This window comes from Triturus cristatus, chromosome 8, assembly GCF_964204655.1.
Source record: "Triturus cristatus chromosome 8, aTriCri1.1, whole genome shotgun sequence".
NCBI lineage: Eukaryota > Metazoa > Chordata > Amphibia > Caudata > Salamandridae > Triturus > Triturus cristatus.
In genome coordinates this window covers 364,129,755-364,147,069 of record NC_140591.1, presented here as the reverse complement: position 1 = coordinate 364,147,069, position 17,315 = coordinate 364,129,755, and the positions used below count along the sequence as shown (strand labels likewise).

The 17,315-nt window shown below is 43.2% G+C and overlaps 1 protein-coding gene across 6 annotated transcripts in view; it reads right to left on the bottom strand.

Moving 5' to 3' along the window:
* NBEA (neurobeachin) overlaps positions 1-17,315 on the bottom strand; it is a 1,788,010-nt gene that overhangs the window by 1,046,254 nt on the left and 724,441 nt on the right. For all 6 annotated transcript variants that reach the window (XM_085621699.1, XM_085621702.1, XM_085621701.1 and 3 more), the window contains 3 exons: positions 13,575-13,755; positions 7,803-7,933; positions 5,807-5,914 (listed from right to left, as the gene is read on the bottom strand). In XM_085621699.1, the coding sequence (XP_085477825.1) occupies positions 5,807-5,914; positions 7,803-7,933; positions 13,575-13,755 (420 nt within the window). The remainder of the gene's footprint in view (positions 1-5,806; positions 5,915-7,802; positions 7,934-13,574; positions 13,756-17,315) is intronic.

The following is a 17,315-nucleotide window of genomic DNA, read 5'->3' as shown; positions in this document are numbered from 1 at the left end:
AACCACTGTTTTCTACCTTTATTTGAGTTGAATGAAAGGTACTAGAAAGGAACAGCAAGTTTGAGAAATAATGTAGCACGGTTATTGATTTCACACAGGTGGCCTCATAGGGCAGTTTCTCCCCCCCTCACTTTGGCAAGATGGGTGAAAGAGGTCATGAGAGAGACTGGTGTGGATATCACTGGATTTGGGGCTCAATGCATTAGGAAGGGAGGTCATCAGTGATGTCACTGACCATGTCATGAATGATGTAATATGTGAGGTAACAAGCAGTGCATTGCCGCGGTGTAAGTTATAGTTAGCTCGGGTATCTATAGCTGCCGAATTTCCCTGGTTTTGTACGAGGGAAATCTGAGCCGAACCATAACGTCCCTGTAACCTTTGTTTTACTCAGTGAATTTCTACGTTATTCGAATTCTATTTCCTAACTATAACATCCCTGTAACCTTTGGTTTGTATATTGAATTTCTATTGTTTTTTTAAATAGTAGTCGCGTTTGCGGAGTGGTGGAGAAAGGGGGTGTGGCCTCTGACCAGCTCTCAGGAATGCTGCTGTTTGGTACTTACTGGAGGTAACAGGAGGGCTTCTGGGCTCCAAGACACCTCAGCATCCAAAAGGACTTCATCCCCCAACCAGCAGTGTGCCAGAAGGTGTGTTTGCAGAGTGGTGGAGAAAGGGGGCAAGGCCTCTGAACACCTGTCAGCAATTCTGCTGTGTGGGACTTACTGCAGGGAACAGGAGGGATTGTTGCCCCCAAGGACACTCTAGAGCCAAGGGGACTTCATCCCTTAACCAGAAGTTTACCAGGAGGTGTGTTTGCAGAGTGGTGGAGAAAGGGGGTGTGACCTCCGAAGTCCTCGCAGCAATCACACTCTATGGGACTTACTGGAGGTAACAAGAGGGCTTGTTGACCCCCAAGGCCCCTCTGGAGCCAAGGGGACTTCATTCCCTAACCAAGTGTGCCAGGAGGCGCATTTGCAAAGTGGTGGTAAAAGGGGGTGGGCCTCCAGTGACTTGCTGGTCCCTTTTTTCGTATTATTAGGGAAGGGGAATTGTGTGGCCTCTTTTCTGGGCCGATTTCGATCAGGGCTTTTCTGAACAGAGGAGGGGGGCGCCGCAGCCCCTCCTCCCTCACGGGCCTATTTCGGCCCCAGTGACTTCATACCCCGCGGCCTGGCCTTTTCTTTATTTTAAATAAAAAACAAGGGGAGGGGGCCGCACAGCAGCCATCCCAGGCCGATTTCAGCCCCGGGGACCCAGTCCCCCAGGGCTTGGCCTCTAGAGTGGGTGTCCTGGTCCCACCCATGGCACCCACTGGGGACCGCGGGGGTGCCTCAAGGCCCCCGCGGTCCCTGGTGGCTTCCAGCTTCCTGTGGGAGCCGGCATTGCTTTGACAGGGAGCTGCTAGCATGCAACTCCCTCTGTCAAAGCAATGGTGCTCACTTTCAGCAAGCAAGAGCATTTTCAATGCTCAATGCTCTCGCTTACTGAAAGCAAGGAAATTTTGCTATGGCTTGGCAGGAGCGGTAAAGCTTCCGCAAAGCCATAGCAAACAGCTACCTCCCAAGGATGGGCACCTCAGGAGGTAGCAGGAGCCGACCCCTGGGGAGTGGCGGTCCACAGGGTCATCTATGGCTCCAGGAGATGGGCCGCATGGCCCATCTCCATTGCAGGTCACAGCCCCTGGGAAGTGTATGAACAGGCAAGGAGTCTCCTGTCTTTCAAAACCACAAAAAAGAAGAAATGTCGAGGCTTCAAGTCCGTGAATTGCAAGCTTAATTCAAATTACACAGAGGCAGCACACACTCTTTCCTGACGCGTTTCGACAGTAATTGCCTTGTTCACAGGAGAGCTAAAACTTAGTGCGTGATACCATTGGCCTTAAATCATCATGTCAACGTGACCTAAATTGCCAGCATATAACATCCACAATGCACCAATGTTGTAAATAAATGTTCATGCTTGTTAAGCTCAATAGCATAGAATCCATGGCAAAGTGCTTTTATAGTGCAAAATGGTTTTAAAAAGTCACGCAGTACATGAAAAAGGCTTCCAGAATTAATTGCATATATATAAATATATGAATCAGCAAAAGTTACCTCAACGAAGGAGCCTAACACACGGGTAAGGTTTAGCTTTCACAATTTATTCAAGGCTTTTGGCAGACTTGGTCGGATCAGCACAGCAGTCATTACGCCAGACGCGTTTCGGGCTCCTGCCCTTAATCATTGGCGTTGGATGTCTGTATGCAGGGAAACATTTTGAGCACCTGAAATTTGATTAAGTCCACCGCTCCAGTGGGCGCGGCCGCTCGCACGGCGATCTGGTCATTGTAGGGCTCCAACTCTGTGTTGCTACGGTGAGCGGATATATATATATATATATATATTCCCCCGTTATAGTTAGTGCAGGCAACTATAACTCACGCGACCGCAATCCTCTGCTGATGACATATGTGTCTTTATGAAAAAAAAATATTTGTAATATATGTATAGCTAAAATTTAATGGAAGAAGACATGGGCAAATAAGTGTCTAAATACAGTATTAGCATCAGCAGAGGATTGCGGTCGCGTGAGTTATAGTTGCCTGCACTAACTATAACGGGGGAATTTCATAGGTTTTTTATCAGTAAAATTTCCAGCTAACTATAACATGTGTGAAACCTATGGTTTTTTCAGTGAATTTGCAAGGTTTTTTAAATGCTAATTCCTAACTATAACGTGTGTGAAACCTATGGTTTTTTCAGTGAATTTGTACGGTTTTTTAAATGCTAAGTTACTTTACGCCATTTGTGGCGTGCGCGCCCACTTAACGCAGTTCGTTCCGTGCGCGCACGGTGCGCTTCGCGCACCGTGCGCGCACAGTTACGCTGGATGGGCCATGTACGCACGATGCGCTTCGCGCACCGTGCGCAAATGGAGGGCATATTATGCGCTTCGTTGTGCAAGGTAAACGTTTACATTTTCATTAAATACATGTGCCATGCACAAATGGTGCCATTCGGGCACCATTGGCACACGGGGTGGGGAGAGTATGGTTAATTTTTTTTTTTTTTTAGATTTACATTTTCATTTGTAAAATAAGCCATGCACGAATGGTGCCCTTCGGGTACCATTTTCACATGGGGTGGGGAGATTTTGGTTCTTTTTTTTTTTTTAAATTATTTTTACCGTACGCGTACGGTAAGCGTAATCGGCGATTTATCGAAAAAAAAAATTGACTTTTTAGCCTTGGGGGTTCTTTGGGGACACCTTCGTCAAGGCTAGGTGGTTAAGAGCTGTCTAAACAGCCCCTTTACATGTTTTTTGCCTTTGTTTTTCCTCCCCCCCTCAGAGTGCGAGAGAGAAAATGGCGGCCGCCGCTTCCTGGTTTCGACCGATTCGAATGTTTACTAAGATCTAACAGCCAATCAGAATCGCGCTCGCGCACGTCACCGTACGCGTATGGTAAGCTTACCGTAAGCGCACGGTAAGCGCACCATAAGCTGCCACAGATATATATATTGATTTAAATGCTATTTTCTCAGGAACTACTGAACAGATTTACACCAGACCTACAAAAGGCACTTCCTTGACCTGAGGACTACCTCTCTGCCAAATTTCAAGTAACTCTGTTCAGCCGTTCGGGCTGTAGCTGTGTCTAAAGGTCCTATGGAAAAATGCATGGGAAAAACGCGTTTTGGGACCCCCCTTTTTTCTCAGCCCCCGCTTGACGAATCCCCCCGAGACTTTCAGGGTAGGAGCAGAGCGTAGCGCCCCACCTATTTTGAAAATTTCGCGAGGATTCGTCGACCGGCGCAAAAGTTATTCCAAATAGAATGTTGCAGATTTCCTATGGAAACAGGGTCCTAACTATAACTACCTACTGGCGACCGCCAGTAGGTAATATATATGTATATATATACACACTTCCCAGGGGCTGTGACCTGCAATGGAGATGAGCCATGCGGCCCATCTCCACATATATATATGGATAGCTCTTCAGCATACAACATTTGGTAACCTCTTGGATTTGATCAGCTCATGTCTCTCACCACCACAGATCTTCTAATGCAGATTACACAAAAAATCCAATTAGCATCGCAAGTTAGGACAGTGACTATTTGAGTACCACTAACATTTTATTGTTTGTACTTGGCTGGCAGCAATGACCATTAGATGCAGAAAGCCTTTCTGTACATCAGTACCAAGAACCAATAGCAACCATGCATGCACCAATCCCCCGACAGGTGATGAAGGAAGGGTAGTCGTGTTTACGTTCCTTCTATCTGCTTAGTGATGTCTTTGCATCTAGCACCAATGTATTGCAATAGGGTGCACCGAACCAGCAATGAGAGCCGGACAGAATCACAGATGCGGAAGGATAGATAGGTGCTCCTGATGCCTCAGTGTGGATTGTGTAAGTCTCAGGTGAACCCTTACATGTGGCTGTTAACAGCCTGTGAGAGGTAATTCTGCTACCAGATTAAGGCAACAGCAGCATTGGAGTTAAAGGCAGGATTATTAGTAAAATATTTTTGTCTTTTAAGGATGTCAATTGTGTGACTGTCAGTGACAACTGCATTTTTCTAATAAAAAAAAGTACATGGTTATTAATAGTTTCTGTAAGACCAACTCATACCGATTTCTTGTGATTCATCAGAAGTTACGTTTCCTCACATTAAAAAATCACAACTAATAGATCTAGATTGCAACAAAAGGATGTACTCTACGCATTGACGCAGACCTGCGGGGGCATCTGGGGATAAACATGAACTTCATCAGAGAGCCAGTAACAGACCAATGACATATGAGACACGAGCAATCTCCGGGTTTGTAGGCCCTGCAATTACGGCCACGCAAATCTTGGCAAATGTTAGCGGTATCTGGTGCAAGCAGGGAGCAGATGGCTGCTCTGGGGAACATCACGCGGGAGAGCATCCTTTGGCTATTTCAAACACTATGAGCGAGGAGCATCGTTCCAGTCCAACACTACTGTTTGGATAGGTGGACGAGGCTAATTTGTGACTGCGGAAACTGTACATTAAACAATAACACAAAATGCACAGTTGCCAAAATAAGGGTGTGTCAGAGCTCTAGGGCGATGGATCAGAGGGACAGAATGGTTATGTCAGGAACGGTTCATGAATCAACCACAAGTTTTCTTTGGAAGGAGAGCTTTAAAGATTGTTTAATTTTCATCGAAGACCACTAAAGCCAAATGGAATGAATCCCATTGGCTGTGACAAGAAAAGCGTTTAGATGGACTAAAATAAAAGTCTTGGCACTACTGCTTTTCACATGTCTAAACAGTTAGTGGTCCAGTGTCCAGGAGGGAGTCTTCTGACCTCCGGAACAACCACAAATAATGCGGTGAAAGACCAAATTAAAAACTAGAAGCCTCACTCTTATAACTACTTTTTATGTATCTTCTCCAAGATAAATAAAAAGTAATACACAAGACAACGTTCTATTTATTTACTTATTGCAGAGTATGGCAGCCAAAGTCTCGCCTGGCTTTTGGGGCTTGCCGACTCAAGAAATCCCCAAGGCACATTGCTGGGTGTCATGCTAAGACAGGGAAGTCCCAGCAGAAGTATTAATTCACACAAACTGACAACAATGAATGGGCTTGAGGAAGGAGTGTCGATTTCTTCTTTTCAAGTTTGTACATTACACAATATAGCGCAACGAGGAACACAACGTATAACGCGGATGCGGTCTAATCTTGCGTTGTCACCAGATGTCAACATCTGTGCAGAGAATCTTATGCAGATGAATGGGAATCATTTGGAGTGCAGGCATAAGAAACCAATCTTTCACTCACCACGTCTCGAAAGACAACAGCACGTAGTCGATTAATGTCAACATCCTGGAGGAGTCGATCAGGATCCTTTATTGGAGATATATTCCCAGGGACATTTTCAACAGGAGACTGAGGAAAAATAAGTTATGAAAGAAGACTAGTTGTTAAACATTTATTAAAAAATCACTTCTGTGCGTCACATGCAATTATGCCAATACATGTTTTAACTGATTTATAGCAGCTAAATCCACGTGATAAAGAAGGCAACTTTGCATGCAGCTTGGTAAACAATCTGCAGCGAGAGCTCATAGGATTCTAAATGATTAAATTAAAATGCACAATACAAAGGGGTAGTTTTTTTTATCATGTACAATATGTATTAACATGCTGTATTGCAATGCATCTAATGCCTCTGAGTGTTACAAGTTACAGCGATGAATTCATTTGTATATGTTGATTAAACTTTGAATGAAAATGCACATTAACTTGACACACTAATTGTGCAGTGAATGGAGGAAAGTGCATCCAGTGCTGAAAGTGGGCTGGCCCACTGCCCCATGCTGTATGCTGAAGGGGGTTTAAGCAACATGTGAATGATAATTGAACAGACCAGAGGATCCACACTGCTAATCCCAATCCGCTCTGTGTATGAACATATGAATGTATTTTTAATGTAGGATTTTTTATTACAGGAAGCTAGCAAGACAGCTGCAGCTGTCTCTAGGACAGACCTAGTAAGATTTCTCAATGATGGGAATTGAAAGAAATGTATGATGCTGCTTGGACTTTATACCATTCGAGAACCATTTGCAAAATGCAGCAGAGTATGTCAAAAGAAGATTCAGGGGTAACTAAGAATTTCTTCATAGACTGATAGGTGTCAGGGGGCAAACACATAATTACAATATGAAGTGAACAACTGGAAGAGACCCAGGGGTGCAGTAGCACAGTGGACACCCGCCTAAGACCAGAGACCGAGCAAGCAGAGAATCGTAATGAGCCAAAATGGGAAAAAATACAAACTTCTAGGTTAGACAATAACCCTTGTTTAGCTAGTGTTGTTGTTTGATTGGCTGAGAGATGGGGAACACATGCATCTATTGTAACTGTGTCTCAGCAACACAAGTAAATATTTGTGTTTCATTGTGGCAGTGAGAAGAAAGCAAGCATGCCCTTACAGGTCATACATAAATTATAATACTTTAGAAAGATACTGTGTACACTCGTGCTGCCCATCATTAGTGGTCAGAAGGGCTGCTTCCTGATAGGATTGCATGGTAACATTGATTAACTTATCCTTTCTAAGATAAAAGTATTAAGACATGCTATGCCCTTTCCATAGATGCAGGTATCCTACCTCTGAATAACTCTCACCAGAAAATGCACAAACACAGGGGTTTTTACACCACCACAATGACCATCATGCAGAGCGGTGCTCAATTAAACATTATTAATATACCAAAATTCTATAAATTCTATAGCTATGTAGATCTCAGTGTCAATAAGATAGCACACTTTGCATACAAGTCAATACAAGTCAACACGGTCTCTATTTATCCAAACATCAGGTGTAACTTTGACAGCCAAAGTGGGTCTTTCCCACATGGTTCCAAGAGGCTCTTCCAAACTTAGGCGTGCTTTAACCAAAAAAGCACCCCAGCACTCCCTTGAGTTTGAGATTCCCTACAGGAATAGGCCACTTTCAGGCTCGGTTGACCAACAAGATATTAGTTAAAGTTGTATGTGGAAGTGGTTGTGCAAACACTTGGCTTTATGGCCACTGAGAGCCTGACCAAGAGTACCAGTTAAATGTGCACATGGCTAAGAACACTGAATAGAGAAAAAATAAAAATTGACAGAAGGATCACAGTGGGTGAAAAATGAATTAAGGGAGGAAATTAGGGGGAGGGCTTGGCTAGCAAAGCAGATATAGTGAAAATATCTCGAAAGCAACCAGTGCTGCATTCTGGGCACTGCACTTCCATATGAGCTTACAGTTTACAGTCATCGCCCGTACCTTAGAGGATGCCGCTGTGGTGACGTTTTGCAAATTCTCCTGCGTTTTGCTGCTAGAGAGCGAAGATTTGGTGCCTCTTTCTCTCTGCCTTTGTCGACATTCTAAGCAATTTCGCACAGCGACACAGCACACTAAATAACAAATGCAAACATTAAATACAGCAGCAGAAAAAAATGTATTATTAGGGTGGCTCAAAAAAAGCATTGAGTTTCTTTAGTCTGAATTCAAGGAGCAACAGATGGATAAATCAGATCAAATCTTGGAGATGAAGAAGACATGAGAGATGGCTTCAACATACTCAGCTCAACTTCTTATGTGTAGATAGGTCAAACAAGGCTCTTTCTATGTCTCAAAACAAGATCTTCACTTGGCAATATTGAGTAAAGCTTTGCCTCTCAAAATGATCCAATTCAAATATCAAATACTTTTGTGTCACACTGTGACTCATTGTCACCTTCACATGAATCTAACACATATCATCTAAGGCTGCAACAGGAGCGAAACTGAACTTCACAGTAAGGAAAGGCAGCTGGGAAATAGCGTTTACAACGCAGACAGAACTACGCTGTGCCATTACAAATGCAGGCACTACAACGAACGTGTCGTTACCACGCGTTCCATTACAACGCAAGTCCTTACAACGACTTGCTTTAGGGAACCCATTGTTGGATTTTAAATCCAACAGCTTCCCTACTGTTGCACAGGGACGCGGCTTGGTGGCCATCTGAACTTGGCCCCCAACCCATTCCTACAGACCATGCCGAGAACCTCAGAATCATCCTGGACACCAACCTCTCCATGAACAGACAGATCAATTCTGTCTTCTCATCATGCTTCTACATGCTGTGAATGCTACTCAAGATTTTCAAATGGATCCCACTGAACACCAGATGAACGGTCACCCAGGCTCTTATCACAAGTAGACTTGATTACAGAAACACCCTCTACATCGGTATCCCAGCCCATGTCCTACCTAGACTCCAAACCACCCAGAACACCGCCGCCAGACTCATCCTGAACATCCGGCAAAATAAACCTCATCTCTCCACACCTCAACAATCCCCACTGGCTCTCAATCCAGGGAATATGTAAGTTCAAGCTACTCACCTACACCTACAAAACTCTCTACAACACTGGTCCACCTTACTCCAACCACCGCCTCAACTTCTACCAACCTACCAGAAACCTTCGATATGCATCCCAGGCAAGAGTACACCTCACTCGTATCAAGAAGATCAGAAGCAGAGGACACGCCTTCTCATATCTCGCAGCCAAGACCGGAACGACCTCCCGAAAAACCTCAGAGCCTCCCTCCCTCCCTCATGGACTTCCGAAGGAACCTCAAGGCATGGCTCTTTCAGACAGAACAGGCATGATCTCCTCCTCCCCCCTCAGGCCTGACCTACTCAGGGACCGGATAACCTCATGAGTGATTAGCCATGCTCTACATTTCACATAACATAATATAACTTACCTCCTTACTTAAAATCATTGGACCACTTTAAAACATAACCCATCCGGGGACCTCCAAGGCCTATAAACACTAGCCATGGGAAGCTGTGCATCGCATCAGGCACTCAAAGTGTCACTGCATTCACGTCTTCACTACTGTGCCCTAGCACAGCCAGGGAGGTGAGCAGTGGAAAAGCAACCTTTCCTACCAGGTCTGCTCTGCCTAAGTGTCTGGAGATGGTGAGGACTACGGTTCCAGGCAGCCCATGTGGTGCTAGAGAAATGGTGCACAAATGCCCTAAGAAGTAAGGGGCACCAGCTTTGAGTTACACACACAGCGAGCACAAGAACATTAAAAGGAAAAAGAAGAGTTTGCTTGGCATGGAGCCTTTTTAAAATGTGCATATTCAGCCTTCAATATTTAGCAACTCGTAGGTACACTACACTTGCACCATTCATGAACTTTGAGTGTATAGCTTTCTACTAACTATTTTTATGTATTCTCTGTTCTAAAATACACGGTTAAGATGGCGCAATTATTCGCTCCTTTAACCGAATGCGCCGGATGTTCACCGACGTCCTGCTATGACTTGTTACACATGCGCTTTTTTCAGGCTCAATACTTAAAATCCAGCAACACGTAGGCACGCAAAACGTTCACTGTTCACGACCCTTCACTGCACGGCATCTCCCCAGTACGATGTATTCCGGCATCGGTATCAGATAGACGGAGGCTGCCGCGAGTGCGAACGAGCTGTCCCCAAATATACGAACCTTATGGTTATCGGCCAGCGTTTACCACACTATCAGGAATTCGTACGACGCAAGGCCGTGTACACCTCCAGGTAGGCTATCTATCGGTGTAATACACACATTTACCCTAGAAGTGGGACTTACTTACATCATAAGTAGATCTCACTAGATTAGGTAATTAATCAGAGTGCTGAGTACATGTAACGATTGGTACTCGCACATTAGATTGCGTGATGAACACCTGTGATATTTGGAACATCTTGACCTCCTGAGTAATTGCCAGTTGGCTCATATCTGTCATCTAACATATCGCTCACACTTATTGTGGTACTGAGAACTAGTTGTACACCTCAGCCTCCCCTTTGAAGATATAGGCCACCCCTACATAGCCCAGGACCGATTTTTGACTATATAGCGCCCAATATGCCACCTGTCATAGAATGTCTTATTTACTATTCTTTCAGGAATTCCGTCACTCTGAGTGAGTCTTTACATCCATATCCCCAAGCACTAACCGTCAACAGGGTGAGTGTCTTTTCTTCCTTTTTCTGTTACCTTAATATATCTTACTATACACATGCCCTTGATTTAATAAAATCAATTATGGCTTCTCTGGGGGTCTTCCACATTTAGATCTTGCCCGCCAGTTTTGGCCCTTAGCTCCGACCAAGAATGCTTGATTACAACGTCACTGAGCCAGGTACCTCACTATTAGGCAAATATTATACTGACACAGACCATTGTATTAGCTGGTCATAAATTGTATGATCAAAGTTGCGCATGCATATATACTAAGATATGGAGATATACCATACTCTAAAACTATTTGGCATCTTCTCTATTACTAAATATGCTTAATTCATGAGGTGCATTTTGGCTTGCTATCCTGCTTCAGTATACTGGCTCTGTTTCTTTCAGCCTTTCTTTATGTTCTGTGCATAGAAACACCTAAGATTCTTTCTACATTATAGTTTTTATAATCACTGTTTTCTGTGACGTTGCAACCAATGTAAATATGTATATTTTCATTTTAATGTAGATAATATATAATGAGTAGGACTGTACATATGTAAACCCTCTGGACATACTTCAATGTTGTTGTATAATTGTGTTTTTTTCGTTCTTATTATCCCTCTAGGAATTATTAATACATGGCTACCTGATGAAGGCACAACGCCGAAACGCGTGTAGATTATATCTAGCCATGCAAGACATCTGTCTTTGAAATTAAAAAAATTTCTTTACTTTGCTCTGTTTGACATCTATTGTAAATATGTGTTGTATGTATATCTAATGCATCAATATGATTTTGTGTGTATAGATCATTGACTATACTTTTCAGAAAGAATTGTACCAATGGACAATTATCCTTATGAGAGAACTATACAAAATCTCTGATTCAATGCATAAATTAACCTTACTCGTTTTCTATTTAAACCTAAAAAATGAATTTTTGAGTCACACAAGTCCATGGGTATGTACATGTTTACTTAATTAGTCAGTCCACTACACATTAGGTTTCCTATATGTTTTTCTCATAAAAGGGCTACTTTAGGTGACATGGACGGTGAGACTAAAAAGCAAAAATGTTGATGAGAAAAGCTCACGTCTGAAGCCCTACCCCATGGAGAATTTCACCACTAATAGTAACAATACAATACAAGATGTATTGTAATCGAACAACGCGGGAATGTTGTAAGTACTGGCTACACACAACCCTCGCCTTGCATGCTTTAGTAGGCGTGTATACACAATAAATCCTGGTCTGAAGAAAGCCACGTTGATCCTCTAGGGCTACCAAAGGTGGCTAAAACCTGTAGATCACACCCAGGATGACCATAGTAAGGATACATGGGACCAACTAATTATCCCATACACATCCACCACAGTTTTTAACATTGACCGGGAACCCCAAAACATTTCAATAAAACTGGGATACTTAGGATCATAGGGATTCCCGAGCCAATTTTAAATCACCACGTATCATCCACGAAATCACACGGAAAAAAAACTCAGCTTTGCAGTAATCTGGTGTCGCAGCACACTCTGGGGGCGTTCGGCAACCAGGGTGGGAACCCAATGATTAAGCATGTCACCTACCAGGTGGGTGAGTGAGGGCTCTTCTAAAACACCCTGTGGGTTCCAAGTCCCTAAACTACATCAGATGGGACGGAAGGAAGAAGCCTTGAAGTAACCAAATCATAAATAGGTGGATGATCCGTTCTCACTTTGTTTTGTGTATATTTTGACTGGGAAGACGAACGGAAACGTCTTCTCTCTCTCGCTTTGTTTATGATGAAGCAGAAGTAACCATGATTAACTGGCACCGTAATATGTCTCTGACGGAAAGCTGATGGTCAATGGGTACATTTCATTTGAATTACTATCAAAACCATGAATGTGTTTCATGCTTTTTTCAAATGTTTTTTTTGCAGCCCTGAATTTGCCCTTTTTAACCTCTGAGAGCATACGTCTCCTTCCACTTTGGTATATTTAGTGCTCTTATGTGCTTTTCTCACCACAAACATGAGGTGGTCCCTGGACATGATTTGCACTGTTGCTACTGGGCTGCTCTAAGTGCCATTCCTGTCCTGGTGAGTGCTTTTATACAAACGTGCTGCAATAAATGGCGGAAAGGACAGCCAAGGGATTTACATGAGACATGCTGTTTAGTTGGCTGGAAAAGAGCAGAGAGGAGAGAAGTGTATCTAAAGAAAAAACGAATAAAGAAAATCATCAGGAGTACGAGGGCAAGACTGAAAAGTCAAAGAATAGATGGTTCTCATTCACCGTGGAGCGCAATAAATACCACTGAATGAAAGCCAAAATGTACAGAAATATGTAGGACAGTGATTTAAACACTCCCCAAGTGAACTCCTGGAACGCCTAATAATAAATAATCAAGCGTATAAGAACCATTCTTAGCGCCTATACCAGACAGCACTTGTGAAATAATATATAGTTTCATATTTTCATCTCACAATTAGGAAATTAATAAAAATGCACACAATATAACTAATGTAACAAATAACTGTGCAATTTATAGTCTGTTACTGATTTATGAAGTTTTAATACACAGGCGGTATATATTCTGTCAAGAAAAGACTGCTGTCTTATAATAGAAACGATTTAAAGGAACTTGCAACTATAACAGTGTGGTGAAGTGACTCCTGATTGGAGGAGGGAGAGAGAGAGTATGTGTGTGAGAGTGTGTGTGTGTGTACGTACACGTATGCATGCATTTTTCATTTAAACTTCACGAATAGCTTGAAATGCGTTTGCATACATCTGAAAGAATACGTTTGCAAATTCTCATGCCCCATAAGTTCTTTTTCTTTATGCCAACATTTGTGTATTTCTTCCTTTGCTCACAATTTGGCTGAAAGTTGTGATCTGTTGGATATCAAGCAAATGAAGGGGGGGGGGGTGGTGGTGTTCTAGCACAGATCTCCTGTCAAACTAGGAACTAGGTCACAATCTGCATGCTTCTAACTCATCAGCTCCTGTGCAGTGAGCTGTAATTAGTCCACCGGCTCTGCCTGCGCGGTTATGTATTATTAAACATACCTAGCCGCAGGCACTGGCGCATCAAGCCTCCAGAAGACATGTTTTTCTCCGCTTCGATCTCGCTAAAATTCAGAGAGCTGGCAAAGACCAGAACATCAACCATGGCCATCAGGCGGCTGAGGAAGGTGACGGCGGTCTCAGCTGACATCCCTTGCGTCACTTCAATGTTCTCTAATTCAGTCTTTGAAGAAAAAAGGGATTTAGGTTAGAGAGATCCTGTTGGAAACTGGAAATTACACAGGAGAGAGGATGCAACTGCAACACAATGAGGTCCAATTAGCATGCCACGGAAGAGACATATGTGCATGTGCAGCACTTTGAAACAGAAGTACACGGCACACGAAAAGATACACAATGGTGGTGCATTGGGATGAGTACGTGGTACAGCTTATCTGTGACAAATGGCAGGTAGAAAACACAATTGAAAACAAAAAGAAATAGAATGAGACTAGGCTTGCATTTTGGATCATCCGTAGAAGTGGAAATCAATTTTCAAAACTCAGAATTACTGTCAACATTTTGCAGGAACCTACCTAATTTAAGAAATCTCACAAAGGGACAGATTCATAAGTTATTTTGAGCAGTACATCTGAGGACTAAAGTCCCTCTATTTATGCTGGCCAGGAATAGACAAAAGAATTCATGGCAGCCATAAATGGATTTACTACTGCAGATTTTCTCACCTTCAGTGTGGACAAACCCACAATTTAAAACCTCCTGCAAGAGGTGGAAGTGTACGTTACAAGGCATGGTTACGGCTTGTAAGTTTGTGAATGCCCACAAACGTGTACATTTTTGGATATTCATAAACTGAAATCTGACCGTTTTCCTCTCTGGAAATAGTCAGAGATTTACTCTAACCAACTGCTGATGAGAATGGACCACCATCAGATTTGGTGGGGGTGTAAAACATGGGGGATAAAATAAAATGTGTTTTTACACATTCAGCAGCCTTTCTACTGTACAAGTCTGTACAGGAAGAACAAACTGCATAAAAAAAGGAGAATAAAAAAAATCACAATAGGTTAAAAAGTATGCCTAGAACTTAGCAAATAATGTGCTTTTCCAGGAGTACTGTTACCCTTGTTTTGTAAAGTGAAAAAAACGATAAAAGTACATTCAGGCGTAGAATTCCACCAGTACTTTTACACTTTTCTTCATGAATCGGTTCAAATGTCTCAAACAAATGCATATATGACCGTTTTACAATACCTTGATGCTTTCATTGTGGCTGCCTTCAATAGGTATAGCTTCTTCAACATCATTACCAAACAATACTGTGCTGGAGAAGCCCAACACTGTGCCATGCTTGCTCGCATGGATGCAACAACATTGTCTGTCCAGGTTAAGCTTACAGTCATGACTATTTATCAGTAATCAATATATAAAAACTATGTGCCTGATTACGAGTTTTGCAGTGTGGGAAAGGCAGCATGCCATCACCCCGCTTCCCTAAACTCGACAGCCGGCCAGATTATGAGTTCTCTCATCATCTGGCGGGCGGTCCTTTGGCGTTTCCACGCAATGAGAACACCAAAGCAAGTTCCTGCACGGCATGGACTGTTAAGTCCATGGTGTGCACGAACTCAGCATGCATGCAGACATGGAGCACAACAAGTGCCCCCTCCCTTCATACATATGGTCTAAGGCACCATGGGGTCCTGTAGGGCCCCCTTAGTTTCCTCACCACCACCAATTTCATGGCATGAACACCACAATGAGACCGCTGGCAGTGAGGGAACTCCTAATATGCTTGGTGGGGCAGCAGTGGACCCACCAAGCATATTGAGGCCACACACCGCCGCACCACCACCAGGAATCATGGATCCCTGGCGGTTTAAGCAGACCTATGGCGGTCCGACTGCCTAAGTTGTAATTCGGTAGTTGGACCACTGATGCAGGGGTGACCACCACACCACCGCGAGTTTAGCGGTCCTATCGACCGCCAAATTTGTCATCTAGCCCTAAGAAAGACTGCTTCAAATATCTGGGAAATTCCGCTACACTGACATGGAGCATATCTTGCTATGTTCAGAAATACCCTTCTTTAGCAACTCAGAAAGGAAAAAGAATGATATCAGGTAGCAAACATGATACTGGATGACATTAAGCTTTGACTACTTCCCCGCATCTAGCACAGGAGTTATGGGGCTTAAAATCATTTGTGTGTAACAAACAAACATGACACTGCTTGTTTAACTTAAAATCAACACCGTTTATTTTCTGTAGTTCTTTCCTGAAGGGAAGAAAAACACAAAATGACATTCTGGAACAAAATAGTGATGTCATCGTGGAATTATTGTTGCACATGAAAGTCAGGTGGGGGTTAGGGGGGTGCAAAGTTACATGAACTACAGGTTGCAGTTCACTTACTCTCTTTGCAGAAGAAATAGCGGTGATAAAGACGGTGCTTGTGGTAAGGGATGACATCATGCTGAATGAAAATATGCAGATTAAGTAGCCTACATCATCTGCAAAAAAGTCTTTCATGTCCATTAAACTAAAACGTAACTGGTACGAGAAACTGTTTTGATACTCTAAGACACTTAAATTACTGACCCCCGCTCCCCAGCAAAGGATTGCAACTTCCCCTTAACACTCTAAGGAAAATGCCCCCACTTAATAATGGACAGGTTTCATCACTGGTGGCTCTACAACCAATGACTGTATTTGATAGGAGAGTCAATTTGTTTACTAGTATTTCAACACCGCTCAGTTTGATGATCAAAAGGGGAGAGGATAGAGCGATATGATAAAAGGACTAGAGGTATCAACATATGGCTGAGGATGAATAAAATGACTCTCACTAGGGAAAAGGATGAGGTGTTGGCAATCGGGTCGGCCAAGCTATCTGTCCTAACGTTTCATTGGCTGAATCTACTTCGCCTTGAACCCCTGATGCCCCATGTGATCAAATGGCCAGGGGTTAAGTTAGAAAGTTGCTGGACCTTCAAACTGAAAACCACAGAAGTTATTAACCCCTTCGGTGCTCATGACGGAATGGTTCCGTCATGACCCACGGTTGAGCTGTGCTCATGACGGAACCATTCCGTCATGACCACGCCCGCGCAAGATTCCGCCAGCACAGCGGCGGAATCTGCGCAGCATCGAAGGGGTTAAAAGCATTTACAATTATTTGAATTAGAACAGCTCTCTTTGCACCTGCCATTAAACATTAAATAACCGCCACTCATATGAACTATATTGGACTTCGGTGTATGACAGTGGAAGTCCGAACACTATTTAAATGCAGTGTAAGTTTGAGTTTGCGATTTAAGAACAAGGACTACATCTTCTGAGAACTTCTGAAACTCTATTGGTTACCAAATGGGTAAGAAATGGCTTTCAAGGTGTTCTTACTAGCACTTACATCCTTTTGGAACTTGTGCTCACTCTGCCTTGAAAAGGTCTTTCCTACAACTCGTCCACTATAAGCTCTGAGTTTGCCAAAGGCCAATCCTAAAGGAGGACTTAAATAAAGAAAATATTTCTATGAGTGCAAGTCTTGCGAAGATGCCCAATAGTCAAGAGTTGATAGACACAGTGGCTTGGCTGCTTCTGCCAAGAACAATGTGCATTTAGACACATACATGAACCAGTTTGAGGTTGTGACATTTAGATTTTAGTTCCAAAAGAGAACAGATTGGCTTGCAGTTCTATGCCGTGTCTGGTCCAGGAGTAAATTACTACTGGAACCGGAAAACACCCATGTGATCAGCATCATGGAAATTCCTCAAACGT